We start from the raw sequence: 24,602 nt of genomic DNA, 5'->3' as shown, positions 1-24,602 counted from the left end.
TATGATTAGTATGCGGTTCCGGACACACCGTGTGTCAGCCCTGTGATTGACTGGCGATCAGTCCAGGTGTAACCCCGCCCTTCACCCAATGACAGCTGGGATAGGCTCCAGCACCCCTGCAACCCTGAACAGGATAAGCGGTATAGATAATGGATGGCCTTGCCCCCTGCTGGCCATTAAAAATAATGCAGGTTTAATTTCCACATTGGCTGGAGTCTACTTTTTTGAGAGTCTATTCTTTGAACACAACTAAACAGCAGTTTTAAAGAATCTTTCAAAATAAAACATTTCAATTTGGTCAAGTACCTCTTTTCTATTCAGGAGAACTCTTAGTCAGCTGGCACAGTAACTCAGTAACTTAATTGTCTTTATTATTAGCGGGAGACGACTGACAGTTTGAACAAACTTCCTTTTATCTCCATGTTGTTCTTGGTGGAGGCAGAAATCGCAGATATCTTAAAGTCTTGTTTGGTGTACCAAGAGGGAGATAAATAAGCAGAGGTCTTATTTAATGATAGACGTGGCCGTGCTGGACTTTCGGGGGTTTCCTTATAAATCTACGAGGAACAAAAACATGACTAGATAGTTTTTTCTTTACAGAGACACTCCCTTATAAAGCGCCCAACACTGATTCAGATGTTCCCTCCGCTCTCTGAACTGTTGGGGGCACATCTTAAATTTTATTACTTGATTGGAATTGACAAGAAACACAACCAAGAAAAGGTGAAGAAGTAATTTATCATTTCATTAAATTTAACAATGTGAACGTGTAGTATTTCCTGCGTCTAATATAATTAAAGTGTATTTGCCCGATGGGGGAAAAAACCCTTTTATTCAGCATCGGAGTGTGATTCAGGCACGTTCAGGAAAACTCACCAACAATAATGATAAACACTGTGATAACTCCTTTGCTGCACTGTTGATTGGTTTCTGGTTTTATTAATGGCTTTATCTCCTAACTAATGAAATGCCCTAACTACTGCTGGTGCAATAAACTGCAGTTATACTCTAATTACTAATTAAAAAGCTGCTACTCGTTTTGTCAGTACGGGTTCAATCACTGTGGTAGTTTGCATCCAAGTCCAAGCATCCAAGAGTGTGAGTGTGAGTGTGAGTGTGAGTGTGAGTGTGTGAGAGAGAGAGAGAGAGAGAGAGTGTGAGAGAGAGAGAGAGAGTGTGTGTGTGTTTGCATGGGAGACACTCTCCTGTGTGAGCTGAATGGATGATCAGTGTGTCTGCGCGCCAAACTGGGCTACTGCTGCAGCAACGCACCAACCCTCACCTGATAAAGACACGCATAAACACAACATATGCACACATGCACGCCTTTTGTGCATGTACACACACACACACACACACACACACACATGCTAGAGCGGGCGTTATCTGCAAAAGAAAGATAGGCTTGGAAAACATATCCATAACTGGAGATAGCTGCAGATTGGATCTTTTCAGATAGGAGATAAGAGTGTGTGTGTGTGTGTGTGTGTGTGTGTGTGTGTGTGTGTGTGTGTGTGTGTGTGGTGGAATGTGCATTGGCTCTCTTTATCTCTATGTGTGGCTACAGAAATGTGTGTGTTCAAGCATTTCTATAATGCATAGGCATATGTCTGTGTGTGTTTGTCCTTTATCTTTATTGTGATGCAGACATGTGTGGGTGTTTCCCTGATGCGTGTGTGTGTGTGTGTCTGCGTGTGTGCTTTGTTGTGCGCACTCATTTTTCAGAGCGCAGCCAGGATATGGCCTCAGGGCTGCTGGGGGTATTAGGGACTATTTTTTAGAAGGGAAGCGGATTAGGGGAGCGCGGGGAACAGCGTGGCCGAGGCTGATTTCCTGTCAACAGCCTCGGTTATCCCTCAATCCCTCCCTGCGAGGGAACCGGGACCGCACTCTGAGCTGTGCCCCGGGCTCACAGAGAAAGAGAGAGAGAGAGAGAGACAGAGACAAACACAAAGAGAGAAGGAGAGGGAGACAGTGTTGACAGTCAGAAATAGAAAGAGAGGGACAGAAATGGAGGGAGGGAGGAATGATGAGGGAGAATTAAAACGGAGCAACTTATAAAAACCGGATGATGGAGTCTCCGACGATTATCATCAACTCATTTTAATTAAGCCCAAATTTAGTCTGCAAGGTAACAAATCCATGTTTTTGGCATCAGAAGACACAAGCAGATAGGAATACTTAGCTCTGAACCCCCTCTGTGAGAACGCTGCATTTTCTGCATGACTTGCACGAGCACAAGTGTGCGAACAAGAGACACAGAGAACATCTCTGCATGTCTTCTATGTTCCAGCGTGTGTCCTCTGCATACGGTCAACATATATGTGTGATGTCTCATTCCCTGCTGGACTCCTCCCCCTGCATGGAGCTTTGTTTGACACTGTAGATATGTGGCTGCAGATTAGCGCTGTGCGATACGGCTAAAAAATATGATCAAGATCATTGTCTATAATGATTTATATAAATATTTATAATGATAAAGATGATTTGATAAAGCTGCCAGCTTAAGGAGCCTGGAGAAACAAAGGTCTAAGATTAAAATTTAAGCTTATTAACGTTCTGTAAAGTTCTCTGTCACACATTTTTAAGGCTGAATTCTTTTTTAATAAGTAAATTAAATTAAATTAAAACTGGTAAAACCACAGAAAAAAAGATATTTCATGTTAGAAATCAGGATCTCTCAGGGGCGCTGGTTAGCTCAGTCAGGAGAGCAGGCGGCCCACATACAGAGGCAAAGTCCTCTCAACTCAAATCCCCGACCCGTCAGGCTGCTTTCACACAGAAAGTCCGTTTGTTCGATCCGGATCAAAGACCAAAGTGTTCCAAAGTTGCATTTTGAGTTTGGTTTGTGTTCACACGGCAGCTTTTACCAGTGGACCAAAAGTTTGGATGCGTGAGGAAACTGCTCTCTGATTGGTCAGAATTTCCACATGTGAAAACTGAGTAAACAAAGAGAGAAGAAGAGTTTTTTATGCGTCTAACCGACATTGTTCCACAGTTCGATCAGCTCCACTCTCCTTTAGTTTCTCACTGAACAGTTTGAACACCTCCGTGTTCTTGTGTGTTTCCACGAGCATTTGTGTGGTCAGCCCATATTTCTCTCGGAGCCCTCACCTCGTCGCTCCCCCTCGTCTGTCCTCTACTCATCTCACTACTCATCTGGCTGTGTGTCTGTCTCTGAAAGCCCTTAAATCTTTAAAAACAGAAAGCAGTATCGGTCGAACGCTCCTCAGTGGACAAAGCATGTCCGACATGCTGCTTACATTAGCTGAGCTTGTTGGTTAGGATTTCTTAATTGTTCAATGGGAGCTCAATTATCTGCAGAAGTCTCCTCCTCCACTGATTAATCCATGTTCACTTTAAAATCTGTGTTTCACCTGGTCTTGAGCGGACACAGGATGTCCAGTAAGGGAGCTGCTAGCTGAGCTGAGTTCAGCTTCACCGTTTCTTTCCTGCCGCTTGGATCCACTCTTTGTTTTTCTTTGTTAACAATGCTCTGTACAGGGAAGCAGGCTTGCACTCCTGCATGTGCTTCATATGAAAGCACAAAGCTGGAGACTAACTGGCTGTTGTTGCTATTTCTGCTGATGTTGTTTCATGTATCCATATCGAATAGAACTGTCCACATTTCTGCATCAGCATCTACGTACAATCTATCTTAATCCCCTATCGAGATTCTTTAATCCCCCACCCCTACTGTAGACTCTTTCATACATCCTTGCGTGAATGTAAAACATACTGCACGTCCCCTCATTTCTTCACTTTTAATACTGACTGCATGTCTGGGATTGTGTGTTTTTTCTTTGTTTCGTCCCAGGGTGTGGAGCGTCCGCTACAACCACAGCCACGACCAGCTGGTGCTGACTGCCAGCAGTGACAGCCGCCTCATCCTCTCCAACATGGTGTCCATCTCCTCGGAGCCGTTCGGACACTTGGTGGACGACGAGGAGCTCAGCGAGGGGGAGGACAACCACCAGGAGGACAAGTAAGAGCAACACGGGCTAATGGAAAAGGCTTCCAGTAATCTCAGCACAGAAAATACAAGAGGAGAATGGTTTCAAATTGAGTGTTTCATTATCAGCTCCACTGCCAGTTATTGATTTTTACACAATGTGTTAGCCATCCTTCACTGCACGGCCGAGTAAACATTAACTGGTAGGTAATTTTATTCTTTAGATGCACAACTACTTTTCATTTTCTAAGATCTAAGATTTCTCCTTTATGTCATTATCTGTGGATGACCCTAATCAACTTTACATCAGAAACAATGCAAATTCAAAAACACATGCAAAAGCCCAAAACACATGCAACGACGGCAGCATGTCTGCAGAAGAAAAATACGTGGTGCAAAAGTCCAACAAATGCATTGATATCAAACTCGGTCCAAAGAGAAACGATGCAAATTCAGAAACACACAAACCCAGAAAACACATGCAAAAACACTGATCCAGCGCTCCACGCCTGTAGGGGGCGCTCAGTGTAACAACTGAGCAGGCGTGGGGAGCAACTGAATTCAAGTAACGGCTTTACGTAATCAGGATACGAAAAAAGGCAACTATGTTCTGTTACAGTTACAGAAAAAAAGAGGTAATTAGATTACAGATACATTTATTAAAAATGGGAATTACTTCAGGATTACAATTTTGAAATACATTTTAAAATGAAGACGATAAAATAACAAAGACGCTCTGTAACATCTGGTGTCTCATTTCTAAACCGTCTCTAACACCGTGCACCTGTGTGCACACGTTACGACACTTCACGACTCACAACACCGCTCCTCAAAGTTGCCAGGAGCAACATTGCAGAACAGTGCAAGTTCTGCCTTCCGGCTGTGAAAATACTATCAGTTATCCAAGGACTCAACATTTAATTTAAAGAAACATTTACAGGTAAGACCGACCGCTAAAGTTAGCTGCACAGAATTCCAGTTAAAAATGTTAGCTAACCTGTCGTCGTCTACTGAAAAATAGTTTGACTCTGGTGATGGCGGCGGCCGGGATCGTGTGGGTAAAAACACAAGCAAGTAGTGTGAATAGCAGACTTAACAAAGTTCATGTTCAGTTGTGCATGATTACCGCTATTAATTAAAACAAACATTTGCGTATTACAAAAGTAGTGCCATTTCTTTTCTCTCGTCTTTATTTGCAGATTTAGTGTTGAAGTAATCCAAAAGTAACCGAAAGTAATCAGTGATTTTATGAGGCGGTGGTGCGGCGCCCCCTATGGATGGATGCGCCCTTAGCATTCGCCTGTCCTGCCTATGCCACGGCCCTGATCCTAGCATGTCAAAGCAGTAACTCTTCATCGTATCATATTCCTGGACTGAAAAAGGAGCCTAACGAACAAACCGTGAGATACTGAAGCACGCACAAGAGTCTTCTGAAGATTAAACCTGCACTTTGACATGTTTTGACACTCATAATGATAAAGTGGAGATGTAAAACATTAAGAATATGTTACTGTCAAAACACTTGAGTTATTTCCCTCTGCAGCGCTTAGCCTCAGTTGTAGAATCACTGGGATATCATCTGTAATTTACCGTTCAGAGCTTTTCAAATCCACCGTTGTCCTCCATCCATTATGGTCCCATTTCCCCTCTCATCCTGCTCTTACACTCAATGACGGACTCTCATCCACAATTATCAACTCTTCTTCCTAATCACCAGCACTCAGCTTTAGTTTTAACCCTTCCACTACACTTATTGACCCCTCTTGTATGTTCGGTACGTGTCCACTCACAGAACCTGGACTCCACAGGACTCCTCCAATGATTGGGCTGTTTTCTCAATTTATATGGTTGCTTTCAAAATTTGCAGATGATTGCAGGGTCACAATTCACAAAAATACAACTGATTTCCATTTCAAAATATTTCCCATAATGCTCCTGGTGAAAAAAGAACAATGGATCAGAGCAACTACAGTGCTATGTCTGTAGAGTGGCCAGTTTCTGAGTTACACACAGCGAAACCTCAACTTAATGTCATGATTAAGTACAGTACAGTCTCAATTAGCATCTTCTGTCCGTGAACAGCTAGTGTGTAAATTAAATCCATATATGTGTGTTAGTATGTTTCACCTCAGGACTTGTTACAGCCGTGGGTTTAGCAGACGTTTGGGACGGTAATAATCCTCCATCATGATTCAGAAGTTTTATTTATTTTCACCTTGTTGTAGCAGAGCGAGGAACGTCCACCACTAAGGAGGATGTTTGTGTTCAGAGGACAGGGAGAGAGGCCGTCCTCAGCATGAAGGAGATAAACCGATATTTAAAACCCTGGTCCTATTTTTACACGAGATATTTCACTAACTAAAGGTACAGAACGTCTTGGTATTGCTCCAGCAGATGTCTTCAGCTAGCAGCACAGAGACAGTAGTCTTCTTTAAAGGCTGATGGCATGACTAAAGTCTGTCCAAAAAAGTGCTTCTGTTTTTTGTGACTGACATTCGATGGCAGAACGGATAACGTGCAACAGCCCAAAAGATTTTCATCAGGAGAAACGGGCTGCATTTAGATTATTATAGAATCCAATTTTGTGATGATGGAAATATAAAACTAATTAAACAATTATTTCCTGCAAAAGAAAATACAGTATTATAGAGAAACACTGGTGGGGCATGCAGGTAGGCTGCTAGCATTCATACCTGACGTACATGGGCCAACGAGAGATGAACTACAAGCTCGGGAGTCAAACGGTGCATGTCTCTGCCTGTACATGATGGACTTCACACACGTGTGGATAGATCGCTTGTGTTTCCAACCTTACAAGCAAAACGATTGTTACACTTGTGGCAACGAGCAGTGTCGGCATCGACTCAGGTGAAGTTTAACCACACTTTTGATCATTTAGTTCTCTAACGAGCAGCATCTACTGTGTGCGCTGCAGCGTGTGTGTGTGTGTGTGTGTGAGAGAGCTGCATCCCACGATTGGGAATATGCATCAGTGTCTGATTCTTATTGCAAATTAGAAACAGTTGGTGACATTAAATGTGCAAGGTAACTTTTTTGTAGCTATAATAAACTGCTAAATTTCATAATTTCATAATTCGGCACCGGGGCCCGTTTAGTACCGGGTTTTGGTAACCATCCTGAGTGGAAAAGAAGGACGACAGCCAAAATGTGCTGCAAATAAACAAACAATGCAACGTCTGAAACACACAAACCCAGAAGACGAATACATCAGAAAGAATCTGCATATCCAGTCATCACAGCAGGAGGTCTTCAGGTCTGAGTACAACGCTATGAATGCATCTGAGGACAGATTCTACAGAACTGTGTGCAGTTATTTCCCGTCTCTCTCCGCTCTTTGACGGCAGAGACTCTTGTTATGCCTTCAAGTGGGGCTGTTCAGATTCCATCCAACACTGTAAATGAGACTCATACTGAAATTACATTTTACTAGAATGTGTGGAAAAATAAAGAGAGAAGAACCTGTTGCATTAAACTGTATTTGGTATCTCCACGTGTTTTTTATTAGTTTCTGTTATTTACCTCTTTGTTGTGTGTGTGTGTGTGTGTGTGTGTGTGTGTGTGTGTGTGTTTCAGGGGTAAAGAGCCTCTGAAGGACAGTGTTGTCTCCACCTATGAGGAGCATGAGGACAGCGTGTACGCAGCAGAGTGGTCGTCGGCTGATCCCTGGCTCTTCGCCTCGCTCAGCTACGACGGACGGCTCGTCATCAACAGGGTCCCCCGCGCCCTCAAGTACCGCATCCTGCTCTGAGCGGGAGGGGAGGGACAGGTGATCTGAATGTGTGTGTGTGTGTGTGTGTGTGTGTGCGTGCATGTGTGTACATGCTTTGGCTACAACAGGCTGCTAACAGACATTCCATAACAACTTAGCACAGGAAGTGTCCCGTGCAAACACGGCAACCTGCATGTGAGGCCAGACTGAGTGTGTGATGTACATAAACTGTAGTTCATACTGTTTGTTCCTCTGACTGTAAACAATTAAAGTGTGCTGATGTCTTAATTAAAGGACAAATGAGACTCCCAGATAAACCTTTGAATTGGTGTGCTTCTTAAACGTTGGACTCAGACGCCGGCAGGTCGAGTACAGAGGCCTTAAAACCAAATCATCGAGCTAAAAGACCCAAGAAAACTTTGTGATTTATATTACACATGTTCATTTAAACCTGTGTTTATAAGGAAACACTGACTTGCATATTCATATTTCTTAGATATGAAGGCGTGATAATTAACGGTAAATGGTGAATCAAATGTTTTCTGTCGGTCAAGTCATTGATTAATCTCTTAACTGACCAACTGTGATCACAATTCGTGCTGCTCACAGAAGGATATTTAAGACCAAAGCCAACTTGTTCTCCTTCAGATGATCTTATTCACTGTTTATAAGTACTAAAATGAATGTGTTACACTTTGTATGTAATGTAATTGTGAGCCAATTTGGAGGTGTTACCTGAGGGAGAGGGAGGTGACGTAGTATTGGGGGGCGGGGGGCGGGGGGCGTTGACACCGGTTTTAATACGTCACCGTTGTCACGCTTTGCCATGACATGGATTTTGCAATACCATCATTACTGGGATAAACACACACTTTTTGCTTTTCATACACACACACAAGGGAGATGCCGTACCTGACGCGCAAAGCGTTTCCACTATAGGGCTGTCAATCAATTTAAATATTGAATCGCAATTAATCGCAAATTAATCGCACATTTTTTACCTGTTGTAAATGCACCTTACAGAGATATTATTCAAGTTTTTAATCCTCTTATTAACATGTGAATGGACAAATATGCTTCCTTTACACAAATGTATGTTTATTATTATTGCAACATTCCAAAACATGACAAATACTGTCCAGAATATTCTACAGAATAACCTCACAGGTACTGCATGTTTAGAAAATATGCTGAAAGCAGAACATGGCAAACTGAAGCCCAACAAGCAACAGACGGGCAAATTGACCTGAATGTAACATTCCTCAGTCATTGAGTCTGCAGCAGGAGACAAAAATAACATAATTTTAGTCAAAGTTTAATCACTTTTGTCACAACCTGGGGCTCTCTCTCTGCATCAGCTGTGTGCTCGGCCAGCGAGTGGTATTAAGACTCGACGTACTCCGGTGGTAACTCCGTTCACATCGACAGTAAACACAAATAACTTTTGTCCTGTCCGGAGAACCATCGAGCAGGGCTTTGAGGCTGAACTTGACATTTAAAAGATCCTTTTCTTTATTAATTTCTGCTCACAGAGGTTTGTTTCTGCTTGCTATCCACAACATTACAACGCTTCCTGATTTCACAAACGACGGGGCCGGCGGAGGGTCATAGTTATAGAACGTGCGTACGTTAAATGTTAGTCAAAATAAAAAGCGGCGTTAAAGGGAAAGTGCGTTAACGTGTTGTTATCACGTTTGTTCTTTTTTCTTCCTGAATTTTCAATAAAATGTCTAAAAACTACAACATGCAGTGTTTGACCTGGAGAGAGGGCAGCATGCAGCACTGAACGGGGGGGTCGTACCTAACCATTCAGTTTGTAACGGAGCCTTTATTTTGACGGTTGACAGACAGGATGTTGGTTATATGGAATAAAGAATCACACCGTGGACTGTCTCTCCTCACCATCTCACTCTTTGTTCCTCTCCGTCCCTCGCTCATCACTCCTCTGATGCCCGCTCCTTCCCTTCCCCTCCCCCTCCCTTCCTTCATACAGTGTGTGTTGAGGCTGGTCGATAGTGACAGTCCGAGCCTCTGTTATGGCAGACACCATTGACAGGCCTTTTAATTGCAGCTTGACTCTATGCATCACACACACACACACACACACACACACACACACACACACGAGTGCCCAGGGAGGGGTGCGGGCACTTCATTAGCTATGCCAGTCGGGGCAGGCAGTGCTGTCGCTGAATACAGAGTGTATTCGTCTGTTTAATCAGAGAAGCTACTCACACACACACACACACACACGCATGCACACACACACACACACACACACACACACACGCATGCAGCCCTTGTTACACTGCAGTCAATTATTGAGAGGAGGGATCAGGGTGGAGATACAGAGAGATGGTGTAAAGGTAATCGCTGAATCTCGCTCATCTGGAAACTTGTGATGCTTGTCACAGACGCACACGCGTGCAGCTTCATGTTCACGTCTCTATCATCCTAATAGAGTTTGTGACACCGTATGTTTCTATACAGAAAGAGCGAATCAAAGACGAACAGTTGATTACAAAGAGTAGATATTTCCACCCGTCACACAGAATGATCTGCAGGAACAGCGGAGCGTTTGCATGAGAATCGATGCACCTCTTCGGATAATGTGGATATATGTGGCCCCTCCTTTTCTTCTGATTTCACTATTATTTTTTAATTGTTTTTGTTCTTTTTCTAAGTCTTACATATATTTTTTGGGATATGTTAAAACATAGGCCTCCTGTACCTCCTGTGGGGGAGCTTGAGCCGAGTGCACAGAAGCGGATTCCCTTCACAGCGGTCCGCGTCTGTTTCCAAACCTCGCCCTTTGCTGCACGTCATTCTCTTTCTCTTGGTCACATTTCCTGTCACTTAAGCTTACGTATCTTTAAAAAAACAAAAATGTATAAAGCAAAAATATCTTTATTTTTGGATAGCTTGAAAAAAAATTGTATAACGGGCAGCAGAGGATGAATGAATTTAATTTTCCACCTCATTAAGCTCACAATTTCACAGATCCTCCCGTCTTCATCCACCCCCTATGTCTCTTAGTTTCTGGCGATACACAAAATCTCACCACTAACTTTACATTTTATTAAACACACTTATAATCTGTGTTAAATAAAAAAACATGCGAGTCCCTGCAGGATTTTTCTGGTTGTTGCGGACAAAAATGCCTGATATCGCGGCACATTTTTTGAAAAAGTTTTTTCAGGCTGATTTGTGAAACACGATACATCCGCTGTGAGCAACGCTCCAGTGAAGCCTTCCATGTGTCAAGACGCCAAATAAAATGTGTCAGGTGAATGAAGCTAAAGGAAATTACCATGAAACAGTCATTTATTTCAGTGCTGTCCATCTGCCCAAAGAAGAATCTGCACATTATTTATCACATTTAAGCTGTTCTACTTGTTATTACAGGTGCTACACTTGTATGAAACCACTGATAAGAGACGGAGATTACTATCTACTGTCTCACTGACTCACATCTGTAACGGAACCTCTGATTGGTGGAAAGTTAAAGGCACCAGGAAGTGGCTAAGTGAGCGGCTAACAGTTTTCAGCATGGACTATAAAATCACAAGAAGACAACGGGCCTCATTCACAAACTGACGCACAAACCTGGGATTCATCAATATGTTCTTGATGTTCTTAAGAAAAGGTAAACACACACCCTTATAACTCAATGCACAACATTTTAAAACTATTCATCTAAAAATAAAGCCTTTGATAGACACAATTAAAACCGTGAATTTAGTCATGCGCTGACCAAATTAAATTGTTATTTCTAATTAATTAACTGTTGCAATGAGCAATGCTATTTCCATTTAAATAAACACTTTAAATGATGAAATAATGACCTTTAGGAGACGGTTCTTGTTTAATATCTTCACTTTCACCCTCAGTGGACAAATCCCAGATATGAATGAGTCAGTTACTGCAGCCAGTCTCTCATCTGGTGCTCCTTGTCCTCCACCTGTTGCCTTCCTTTTTTCTGCCCACCTGAGCCACTGTCCGAACCTCAGGACACACCAGCATTTACAGCCTCATTTGAAGCCCAAGCTTCATTATTTTTCAACATCGTGACTCCGGACACACTGAAACACGCTTCGGAAAAGTGTGTTTTTTTATTGCTTCCACCTCCGACACAATCGCCTCAATTTCTGCTGTGCTGAAATTTTTTTGTTTTTTTTCACTTTGGGGACATCTCTGCAACTTTCCCTCACCGCTTCACTCACCACTCTCTTCCTGATACGCCGAGCGGATGTCCTTGTATAGAGAAATGGGGGCGTGGTAGTATGCAGATTGCAGATTGCACGCTTGTCAATTTAGAACGAGTCTGATTCACTAACATACGCACGGTGGGGAGAAGAAACTTGGCCGGTACGCACGAGTCACGAATCCGACAATGAATTTACGTATGTGCTTACTTTGTGCGCAGAGTGAGAACATTTCTACGCATATATTAGTGAATGAGGCCCATTGAGTGTTGGATTTGTTATTATGGATTCACTGTTTAGAGTCTCATTACAGACTCTGTGGGATCGCACCGGAGCGTCGTGAGGACGGATCAGCCGTCTGTCTCTAGCATGCAGCGTTCTGGAGATGTTAAAGGCACAGTAACGATGCTCTCCAATGTTTATACAACACTGCAGACCTGTGAAGATCAATGCATGGTGATGCACACGTCGACACGTGGGGGAAATAAGTTAAGTAAGAGTTTTTAGCTGCTTATAAAACACATTGAAATTGATTCTGATGCCTCAATATGAGCTGCAAAGCAAAAGCGTCAAGATTGACTATTTTTTACATATCGTTGTTTTTTAATGTTTAATGTTTCCGCTGCCACCAGGTCAGCGTCAGACAAGGCGAGAAACAGCATGCTGCAGACACAGCCTGTGTTTAACTTGTCCACTGCTGGTGAGCGATACGTGTGACTGTGAAAAGAAAGCAGAGATTTTATCGTCATAAAACTTACACAGGTACAGGACAGGATCAGCACAGAGATAAGAGGTAGTGCTTTGTCCACAGGGGGCGCCAAGACAGACACAAAATGAAAGTTTGTCACAGTAGCTTTAATAAATCTGGTATTTCAGACACTCACACAAAACCTTTTTCACTGCCTTGTCCATCATTTCCGCAGACAATGATTCAGCTCTGTTGCAGCTCTGGTTTTGCATTACACCTGGATCATTCCGTCTGCGGCGCGGTTCTGGTCCATCAGACGGCACGAGCCCTCGCCCACAGGAAGTGTGTCTGATCCGGAGCGCTGGCCCAAGCAGCTAGATTCGCGAGATCACAATATCGCGGGAGAATTATGTTATCATGCGAGAACTGCGAAATCACGCGATAACATCAATGTTAAACAGAGCAACACACAAACAACAGTTCAGTTTGCACCTCCGAGGTTGATTATCTGCTCATTTAGAGATCATTCAGTGTTCTTTGTGCTTCTACCATGGCTGAGGACACTACTTATTTAAAGTGTTCTTTTGTGTTGTGTTGTTATGCAAACGGGAAAAAACAGGAGTCTGTCCGGTCTGTACATGGTGTTTTATTTTGAAATGACCGGATGCTGTATGCTGCTTTCGTGTGTGACTTCCTGTTTGGAACGATCTGCTCTGTTCAGCTTGACACGTGTTTGAAGCGGCCTTCGTCAAAAATAGACTCGGTGCGTATCTTTAGATTAACATTCCCTCCTTGACCAGGCTTTATAAAAGCGACTATAGAGTTGTGTCCAATTCTACGGTGCCATTTGATCCATTTTCATTTAAACACATTGATTAGTGCTGTTCATAACTGAATCTCAAAAAATAACAGACATGCGTTTTATTCAGAATATATACAATAATATAGTTCACTTTAATACCCTCTAATGCCCTACTTACTTGCTCTGCTTCAACTGAAGCAGCATAAAACACTGACATAAGTTCCTTCAGACAAAAGCCAAGAGATCTATGTAACTGTCGTCTCTAGTAAATCACTGCAGGCGTGACGTCTCCTCTCCAGCCACAGCCTCTCCAGCCTCTCGTCACCTGCGGGTCACGTGACCGCTCCGCTTTTACGTGCCAGCCGCCTCGGCCTCCTCAGGTCATGAACCTTTTGACTTTCGAACGAGAGACGACGGTGTTGTTGGGGCTGCCAGCAGCCTCACGTGAGTTAGTGCACTCGCCTGGAAAGACACGCGCATGAAACAGAGAGAAAAGGAGTGAAATATTTATGTTGCAGGGAAAGAGGATGTTGTTTTCATGCATAGAGAGAGATACTGCTGGATATACTTTAACTATGTAGACTAGAAAAGAATATGGAGGCTAAAATGAAATATTATGAAGAAAATAACTCAGGCGTAATCTTTATATTTATTTGTTCTTTTCATTGTTTCTCTCTCTGAATGCCATTTTTTCTGCGAGCTGGTCTTCATTATAACTTCATTCTTACTCCGTCCACACACATCAGACACATCATCTCCGTGTCACACAGGAAGTGCAGCCCACTTCTTCTGAAACAAAAGTGTTCCTGTAGCGTCGTGAATGGCGGTAATTGTACCTGAGGGTCACCTGAGAGTCGGAATTGGATTCAGCTGCTGCGGAAATGAAATAAAAAAAAAAATTAGATTTCATTTAATTATTTATTCATGTTGGCGATGCAATATGGAGCCACCTGGGGTGTTTGTGTGTTTGTGCGTGCGAGCGGGGGTTTCAGGTGATTAATGCCTCAGAGAGTTTGACTCATTTGCATGTAGGAGAATTTATATGACCCGCTGAAATGAAAATTATGCACAAACACGTCGCTCTCTGCAGGAAGAGCAGCGAGGAAGACAAACAACAGAGAGAGCGAATGCTGGAAGGAGAAGGGGACTTTAGAGCTCTGCAGAAGACGCTCGTGGTAGGGGAGGATGGCGTGAACAAAAAAGGTGTGTGTGAGATTGACTTGTAGAACCACGCAGATCAGGTATTCACGTTTCGGTTCTTTAAAGCTGCTGGAATTCAGAGAATTCGTATATGATATCAAAGTTAAGAGCGAAAATAAAGGTTCATCACTTTTAGACAATCAGTCCAGCTTTGTATGTTTGAGCTGTCTTTGTTGGCCTCTGAATGATGAGTTACAAAATGCTCTACTATCCATATCATAGTTAGCAGTTAGCAGTCACATGCAACTGTAGCTGAGATTCCCCTTATTGTTCTTAAAGCTATGAATGCTAAGCTAAAGTAGTGCTTTATTGTTACAGAACTCGCTCTGCTGATGCTCGACACCCTTGGGTGGAAAGCGTTCTGTACTCAAAGCCGGCAACTGAAAATAGACAACAGCTGTTAACACCCAAAACCAGGCGTCACAATCCTCCTCAGACAGCGCGAAATCTGGGCGCTTACATTCCTCAAGTCCAAATTGTTACAATGCTGCATTTTGAGTTTGGTTTGTGTTCACACAGCAGCTTTTACCAGCAGAATAAAACATTTGGATGCGCACGGAAACTGCTCTCTGATTGGCCAGAATTTCCACGTGGGAAAACTCCCTGAAGTAAACAAAGAAAGAGTCCCGCCTTTATTTAGAGAGAGGACAGGATAGAGCCGGAAATGTGGGAAAAGAGAGCGGGGACCACGTGGCAAAGAGCTGAGGGCGGGAGTTGAACCCGGGGCCGCCACATCGAGGACTAGCCTCTGAATATGATCGCTGATGTCACTGCTGAGCTAAACCGGCAAGTTTTTCTATTTTTAACCGACATTGTCCCATAGTTGGATCAGTTCCACTCTCCTTTAGTTTTTCCCTGAACAGTTTGAACACCTCCGTGTTTGTGAAACTGTTCGGTCAGCCCATATTTCTCTCAGAGCCCTCACCTCGTCGCTCCCCCAAGTCTGTCCTCGACTCATCTCGCTGCCTGGCTGCGTGTCTGTCTCTGCAAGTGTCAACATCTGTTAACAACCCACAATGCACTGTGTTTTGGTTTGCTTCCTATATCAGGTCCTACTTTGAGTCCAATTATGTTCTCACCTGAATCCAACCCGAGCGTGGCTCATTTAGGGTCGGACGAAAGCTGTCAGGAATGAATGCACGCTAAATGAATAGCTGCAGTGTCAGTAATATTATGATTAGTTTGTGGACTGAAAAAACTCGAACCTAAAATAAGAACGACTTACAGAAACCTTGATCGAATAAAAAACTATTTCTGTTATGTTCAGAAGTCCCTAATTACATAGTTGTTTTATGTATTGTGTGCTGTGTTATTATGTGATGTAAGGTGACCTTGAGTGCCATGAAAGGCGCCTTTAAATAAAATGTGTTATTATACTTCCAATGATAGAGACACTTAATTATCATCTCTGTTCCTCCTGAGCTCTATGAGGCTCGACATTTGCTCAAGAACACGAGAGCCAGAAGACAACCATACATGTGACGTATGTATCGAGACATAAGATTTACAGTGCAAACGTCTATAGAAGAAACAACAAGACATTTAAAATGTGCAGGGATTTGCTGTCGCAGTTTACAGGCCTGCCAATAGAATGTGTTACATGTTAACCTACTTGCCTGCACTGACTCTTTGTTGTGCATTTGTCAGGCTCTTAGCTCCGTAGCGGTGGAAGCCCAGATGAAACACGGCCCCATCACTTCTGATGTTAGCTTGGAGCGTGCAAGGATAGCTACTTAACACTGACAACCACCCTGTAGTCAGAGAAAAGCTCTTGTGTGTCCTAAGCTACTTATTTACTGTCCTATCGCTTCTGCGGGAGATAAAGTGCTTTAGGACGGGGCGAACAGAGACTATAAAGCCATCACTGAAGCTACAGGAGGGGTCTTTATTTAGGGGTTTCAGGAAACCCTCACGGCCCGATGTGTGTTTTTAAACCTCAGGCTGATTTGCATATTTTCTCTGCACGCTCGAGTATCCCGACTCAGTATCTCTAACGACTTGAGCAGTGCATGTATTAGCTCTTACAGATTTCTACACCTAATCTAATGTCTTTACAAAAGCCCCACTAGAAGCCTCTTCCCCCTCACACTTCTCCCCCTTTTAAACTCTTCACCGTGCTATCACAGATGTTGCCTTGGTGCTTGATATCATTCAGCTTTGTCTGCTGACCGACCTTCCTTTCTCCCGGGGTGAAAGGGACCACAATGGATGAGGTGCTCTCGTGATGCGGCGTGCACCCGCTCCCTGCTCCCACCTCATTGTTCCTCAATTACTGAACAAGCACACGGGGCGGATCCGGCGTTATTTATGGGTCCTTGCCACCACAACGCACATATAATTACCTCTCAGAAGCTGTAATTGTGCTCATTTCTCATGTCCGGTGCGGACATCCTCTCCCGTGCCCTCGTGGCATCTCCATGGAGATTGAGAGCGGAGTGCCGTTGAAGGACGTCACAGGTGGTAGGTCGCACTTTGCATTGAGGGAGGTGTCGGAGAATGTTAATTGGGCAGCAGGTTACCTGTCTGTCAATGCAGGTAGGTTCTTTTTACATTGTGGACTGTTAATCAAATACTGTACAGCAGACCCTCTTACAACCTCACCTACCCTGGACTGATGGGCTGACGCATAGAGACAGACAACCTTTCACGCTCACACTCACACCTGTTAGAGTCACCGGTGAACCTAACGAGCATGTCTGTGGACTGTGGGAGGAAGCCGGAGCTCCGGAGGGAACCCACGCATGCACAGGGAGAACATGCAAACTCCACACAGAAAGGTCTACCACGTCCAAACCGGGGTTCAAACTGTCTCACTGTGAGGATACACTGCTAACAACTGCACCAGCGTGTTTTTTTTTTATATAATTACTTTCAATAGGAGACATGACCACACATTGAAGAATCCTTCCAGAGCTAATGTCGGTTCACAGTCCAGCTGCAGCTTAAGGTTCTACCTACTGAGCTGCCGTAAAACTTCAAATAAATACCGATCCCAAAGTAACACCGTGTCCCTTTTACTCGCCGGCTGTGGCTGCATGTTTGACACAGTGATTTGATACATTAGTTGACAGCCTCATTTTGTATAAAGGAAAACATTCTTGCTGGTTTTAATCAACATTTTTATACTTTTTTCCATCTTTGCTGTCAAAGAGTTTGGTCTCGTTTAGATGCTCGTCCCTAATAAAGGCAGGGTGAGTTTAAAGAGCTCTTACCTTAATGTCGTGTGCATCTTAACACTTCAAAAGTACAAAGTGGATCCAAATAATCGTCAGTTCAGCCATGAGTGGACAGGGAAGAAGCTGTTTCGCTCACTAATTAATAAAGAGGAGCAAAGTCGACGTGTTTGGTCTAAAACAAAAAATCATTTGCTGATTAAAAGAACACTAAAACACCCACACTCTGCGTCAGACGATGAAGCTTTTAAAACTTTTAGGTTTGGATTTTCACAAACACAAAGTTCAGAGTCTGACGGCTTCATACAAGCAAATCAGTTCAGTTCAACCTGCTCAGATTAAGAGAAATCTACTGCTGCATCCCTTTGTGTAGCATAGATCCTAACAAAGGAAGCAATGAGTTAAACAGAATATGTTTATGACTATTTGAAGCTGTATCATCGAGTTTTCATTTAGTTTGTGGTGTTTACATTGTTTCATCATAGGGCTGCACGATTATGGCCAAAATGATCACGATTATCTTGATCAGTAGATCATGATTATTAATGATTATTATTTTAGGGACATTTTTTTATTATACCTTCACATTTAAATAAACAGAGCAACAGTTTTAGTTCCATTTTGTGCTACATTCAAGCTCATTTACAAATTTTGCTTCAAACTAACGCCTGGATCCCACAGGATCCGTGTCCGGCGCGTTCCGTCTGTGCCACAGCCCTGGTCTGTCAGATGGCGCGAGCCCTCGCCCACAGGAAGCGTGTCTGGTCCGCGCCGCAGCGGAGCGCTGGCCCAAGCTGCTGAATTTGTGAGATCACAAGATCGCTGGAGAACTACATTATTGCGCGAGAAATGATAAATCACGTGATAACATCAAAGTTACACAGAGCAACACACAAACGACAGTTCAGTTTGCACCTCCTGGGTAAGTACACTACTTGATTAAAAGTGTTCTTTTTCCAAGATTTCAGTGTGTTTATCTGAAAAAAACTGTACCGGTCTGCACATGGGGTTTTATTTTGAAAGGACCGGATGCTGTATGCTGCTTTCTGTGTCACTTCCTGTTTGGAACGATCTGCTCTGTGCTGCTTGACGGGTGCTTGAAGCGGCCTCCGTCAAAAATGGACACGGCAGAGAAGAGCGGAGAGACGCGCCAGAGACGGACCGCGGCACGTACTGTGGAATCACGAGCGTTGGCTTGAACGGGCGCAATCGACTTCGGAAGTCGCGGCGCACACGGAAACGTGCCGAAGACGGATCCTGTGGAATTAGAGGGTAAGACTTAAAATCAGATTCTTTACTGAATTTGGTGCATCATGGGTAATTTCAGTGTGTCTTTGGGAGTTGGGTGGATCGGGTGTTGCTGTGCAATCTCTTGGCCTTCATACACTCATCATGCTGCACTTTGGGCTGTTTTTTCAGCTTGAACAAGTTAGTCGTGTTGCTTTGCGGCGCAGACGCAGGTCTTATGACCTCTCTGCTGATTATTTTTTCTTCTTCACATCACTCGCCCTAAACCTGAAACAAGCAAGCAATGACGAGCCGTTTCAGGGGACCAGCTCTTCGTCTTCTGTCCCACACATTTGACTTTTGTTTCTCCCGACCATCTCGCCGCTGCAAGGTAGGCGCTCATCACATGACATGCCAGCTCCCCCAAAATTGAAGCCCAAACCTCTCCATCGCCCCCTGGGGGAGGGGCTGTTAGTTCAGGGAGCGCTTGATTTGATATGCAGCAGAGTTTTCTACTAAAACGTCAATATCACCGTCAATCAGTGATTTAATTGTGGGAGACCAAAATCGTTATCAGGATTAATATTCAATTAATTGCACAGCCCCGTTTCCAAAGTTGCTTAAGAAGAGAGATATGCATGGACTCAAACTAAATAAAAAAACCATGCTAAATGCCAAACTGTGCTGAACATGGAGGAGGTGGATTATAACATTTAGATTTTTAGCGTCAACTGTAAATGTACGGCCCCTTAGCACTTGTTTTTAATATCTAATAAAGTAAATATAAAAGTCCTGCTGTAACAGGTGGAACAAGTGATAACAAGTATACTTCTGTTGATATCACAATCACAGTCAGAGGACGTTTCTTTTTGTCACCTTGAACCACGTGAAAATGCACGCATCGTCCCCCTCCTGTTTCCGTTTGTGACTCCGTCTTCTGGTCGTGAGGCTGATTGACTAATGATTGAAGTGACTGGTGAGTCCGTCACCGGCGTCCTGGCAATACAGAGTGACAGTTTGTATGTGTTTGATCAATGGAGCATTGCTCGGGGACAGAGCGGGAGCAGGGGGCCGTGGTGACTCTCAGACCTCTTTGTCAATCACACGGCCCACGAACGGCACCCCATGAAATCCATTAAAACCAATTTAGCCCGAGCCGCACAGCTCAGAGCTCCATGAACGCTCGACCCACGGTGAATTAATGATGGATTTTCAAAACTTTGCTGGTTTGAGTTGATTGCTGAGTATTATTTCTGGGACCTGGTGTGTCATTCATTATTATGTGTTGAAAAGGCTCCCAGTGAGGATCATTCAGCGTAGATTTTAATTCTTTTTTCTCTTTAGCTCCAACAAATTATCCAGTTTTAGGGACCTAGCTGCTTAATAAATGCTCAGACGAGTGCTTTTCTAAAGATAGTTCTTTTTCTGCCTCAGAAAGGATCCAAATATCGCTGCCTTTGGACCGTAATGACACCCTGATTAAGGATTTAAATCAGTCACAAGGCTATCAAGACGTCTTCAGAATAAGCAGTATTTTATAGGCCAAGAGGTTTGGAAAAGGCGTAGAACTGACCCTGAAGCCATCGGTGTATCAGAGCGCCCTGCCCCAGAGGAGGACTGTCACTTTACAGGGAGCAGAAGAGTTCACACTGTGCCAACTCTCTGGAAGTGAACAAGACAACTTCCCCCTGCCAAAGCAACTCCAGATATCCTCAACCACCAAAGGATGGAGTCTCTGCTCCCCTCCTCATGAACCGCCACCTTGGTCTGGTGGGATCTTTGTGGAAAAGGGACCAGGAGACCCCTTTTTACACTGTCGGCTTTTAGTCCTATTACGGGAAAGGTTGCTTCAATTCAGCCCAGGAAGGTTAAACCAGGAAAGCAGCCATACTAAACCAGGGAGCGGGCAGAAAGCCAACAGCCCAGATCAGGCAGGTATCATGGAAACCAGGAACACAAACAAAGAGTCACAGGTAGAAAGAAATACACAGGGAAGCTGTTGCTAATCAGGAATAGGTGGAACCAATCACACGGGTGCAGGAAGGACGGTGTTAGAAAGAAGCAATGATTGCATTAGTGTTAATCACTTTCAGAGTGGACATTTGAACTGGGTCCTCTATTTGCAGGATGGGTATCTAGAGGCTCACCTCCTTCAGTTTGCGGGTGATGAACCAGTCCCTGCAGTGATGTCCTTTCTCAATCAGACGACACTACAGTCTCGGCACGTATCTCCTCATGCCTTGCCGATATCTCTAAATGGATGAAAGAACGCCACCTTCAGCTCAATTCAAACCCTCGCTTACAAAACAGCAACAAAAACGTCTCCTGCCTACCTCAACACCCTCATCCAGGTCTACACTCCGTCCCGCCCACTAGGCCCCTGGTACTCCCATCACAACAGGGCCCTAAGTCTCTAACTAGACTCTTCTCCTCAGTCGTCCCCCGGTGGTGGAACAAGCTACCAAACTTCATTCGGTCCGCAGAGTCCCTTTCACCTTTAAGAAGAAGCTAAAGACCCAGCTCTTTATGAACACCTCTGACCTTAATGATAGTGATGTTGTTGATGATGATTGTATGATATGATGTTGGCACCAGTGTCCGATCGCACTTGAAGCTGTTTTTTGGCTCTTACTGACTTCGTTCCCTCCTCTCTCGATCGTTGTTTGTGTTGTATTAACTCTCAGATGTATGTCGCTTTGGACAAAAGCGCCTGCTAAATGAAACTGTAACATTGTAACTACAGCAGTCAACATCTCAAGGTCCAAAACAAAGTTCCTCTGTCCCGCTTGGGGCCTGTGTCCATTACCAGCGATTTTGCGCTGGCAACGCCCAGAACCTCAATGTCAGAGCACTTTTCACCAGCGCTTACTGTTGCTAGGTTATGAAAATTGTCTGGTGACACTTCCTTGGTAGTGATCGTTAAGTCTATCGATCGTTAGCTAAGGAAAAGGAATCATGTCCTGGCCTTCCCCGGCAAGCAAGCAGCAATGCTCTGTATCTATTGGCTAATGGTCACGGTGGGTGGGCATAGAGGTGGCATACATTGCACAGACCCTACATCAGGTTTTCTTAAGCTAAATCAAGCTTAAAAGTGTGAAACGTGTTTATATCTGACCCTCTATCGGTTCAAGTGTATCGGAGAGAAATGTGCAGGAAAAAGCGAAAGAAGCTGCAGAAATGGACTGCGTGAACCAAAAGCCCAGTGGGACTGCTAAAAGAAAGATTGTTGAAGAAGAGACGGAGGATGTCACGCTAGCCCACAGACAAGACAGCAGAAACTACGAAAGAAACGGGAGAAGAGAAGGACAAAGAAGGGGATGGCCGAACAGTGGAAAGCAACATTAGCCTACTGCAAGCTCATTTGAGTAGGTAGGTACCATTATCAGCTGTCTGTGCATTGAGCAGTATTATCTATTGTGATTGTGTGTTGCTGTATTGTATTTAGTTTATTTGATATGCTCTTTGCATAACATGTATTCCATCAGTGTGGTGGGATGCTGTTACATGTGTTGGAGTGTTTTAGTTCTGTGTGATGTTGCCTAGCTCACTTAGTGGGCCTTGTTTTAAAACCAGCATTCAGTTGTGCTGTGTGATTACCATAGGATGGCGTTGTTGTAAGTCCATTCCAGGTCAGTCCAATGGTTATGTGCAAGTAATAACTGGTGGGGTTGTAATAACTGCCATAGTCTAGAGTCAAACACTGCCTGGGGAGGATTTAGTCCATTGTTGACGGGTTATTCGGTCTTTGACCAACAGGTGTGTGATTATGGTCTGGTGGATTGGATACCAGTTGACTGGAAGCTCAAAATAATTAAGGTGTGGTTTAATGGCTGGGGTGGGTGGCGTGGTGTGTGTGTGTGTTTTTGCACGTGTGTGGGGGGCCTATGAGCTTTAGTGACCCGGGGGCCCCTGAGGGTACTAATCCCGCCTTGGTCCTGGCGTTAGCAGCAACTCTACAGCTGGAAATTGTACCCCCGAAAAAAACGATAGGATTACTTTCTCCTATTGTTGTTGACAAAGTTATTGCCGTAAGTCCCGCCCCTTCTAGTGACATTGATGAGCCCAGCAGTGTTTCACAAGAGAGTACAGCAATAAAAAACAGCTGACACAGAGGGCGTTTTTCGTGCTGAGGACGCTGAACATTGGTTTTGTATAGAGAATCGACCCTTCGGTAAATCCCGCCCCCTTTGATTACTGTTGCCCGTCAAGCTCTCGCACCAGCATGTAAATATCACGGCGTTTTCAACTATAACATTGAGAGATGTTCAAAGGGAAATAAGAGCAAATTTCTGGAAAAATAGTTCCCAAACATCAGAGAGAAGTCGACAGAAAGGGCGACAACATCATCGTGTGTTGAGAATAAAGAGGACATGAAGCTCACTGGTGCCAATGCGAGCGTCAGACACCCCACGTCTTTACAATTCATGTTTAGGACAATCATAAACAGGAACAACAATGTTCCTGCACAGCAGGGTGAGTCAATATATTGTTTTATTCTAAGCTAATGTTTAGTTCTGACTCCTTATAACTTTCATTATCTAATATGTTTTAGCCCACTGCTAGCAAAACTAAATGATCCCACTTTTTCATTTTGTTTGAAGTGCGTCAGGATGTTGCTGCATATCGTGGGCTTGATCCAAACACTGAATCTGGATTGAATTATAATTAATATTCAACCGTCTTTCTTTGCTATCATGCTAACCTAGCCCAGTAAGTTAGCGTCTTACCTTGTAGCAAATGAAGGAGTTTTTGTTGATCTTCAATGGAGTAAGTTGTAAGTGAGGTCTTCCACAATTTTTAATCCATGTCCAACGTCTCTCCTTTTAAGAGAAAAAGCCCCCTCTAAACTTTGAGGATATCTGCTGTCGGACTTGCACACCGCTTCAGCATTTCTCCTCGCTCTGAAAGCTGGACAGGCCTCCCGTGCCTAGTTACGGTTGCTAACGCAGGATTGGACAGTGGCCTTTCAAGGGAGGAGCTTAGCGAAGCCTCAAAAAGTGATGTTGGTGGACACAGGCTGGAAGAATTAGCCAATTGTCAGGCTCCACCTCCGTTGTGGTTGCCTCCATTTGGCCCCTCAAATACCGCCAAGCTCCTCTGTTACATTTTTCAAATAAGCTGGGGAGCAGAATTTTTAGTGTGTAGTTATTCTTTTACATTGCACCACTTATTAAATATCAAAATGGTCATTTGGACAAGGCTCATCTCTTCTTCTATGGCAGATATAAGATGGAAACTTCATGCTGAGACCCTTATCCTTTCAGAAAAATTACTTAATTTTGAATCTATATAGAGGAAGCTAGCACATAAGCTGTTTTACATCGCACATTTTTAGCTGCTCTGACCAATGAGAAGACATCTAGTAGAGCTCTCCTCTACTCCTCCTCATCTTTTCACGGACAAAAGCTGGTCACAAGCAACACATGATTCACGAGCAGTCACCACAGCCACTTTCGTGAGTGTCACAGCAGAGATGCACTGATGCATGTGGATTAGCTACAAGGCTACAGCGCTGTGCGTGTGTGCGTATGTGTGTGTGTGATCATGCAATGCCTCCGTCCTCCTCTGACCCCTGGCTGTTCACTGTCTGGCTGCACGCTCGCTCGCTCTTCTCCTCCCTCTCCT

The 24,602-nt window shown here is 43.9% G+C and overlaps 1 protein-coding gene across 1 annotated transcript in view; it reads left to right on the top strand.

Moving 5' to 3' along the window:
- eipr1 (EARP complex and GARP complex interacting protein 1) overlaps positions 1 to 7,988 on the top strand; it is a 65,339-nt gene extending 57,351 nt beyond the window's left edge. Inside the window, exons 8-9 of the mRNA XM_069662112.1 lie at positions 3,818 to 3,985; positions 7,547 to 7,988. Coding sequence (XP_069518213.1) covers positions 3,818 to 3,985; positions 7,547 to 7,721 — 343 coding nt within the window. The 3' untranslated portion in view covers positions 7,722 to 7,988. The remainder of the gene's footprint in view (positions 1 to 3,817; positions 3,986 to 7,546) is intronic.
- The last annotated feature ends 16,614 nt before the right edge of the window (positions 7,989 to 24,602 follow it).

The sequence above is a fragment of the Semicossyphus pulcher genome, unplaced genomic scaffold, assembly GCF_022749685.1.
Source record: "Semicossyphus pulcher isolate SPU_LCO1_2020_fin unplaced genomic scaffold, fSemPul1.0.p SCAF_14, whole genome shotgun sequence".
In the NCBI taxonomy this organism is placed as follows: Eukaryota; Metazoa; Chordata; class Actinopteri; order Labriformes; family Labridae; genus Semicossyphus; species Semicossyphus pulcher.
Note: the sequence above shows the minus strand (reverse complement) of the source record. Positions and strands in the feature narration are given on the sequence as shown.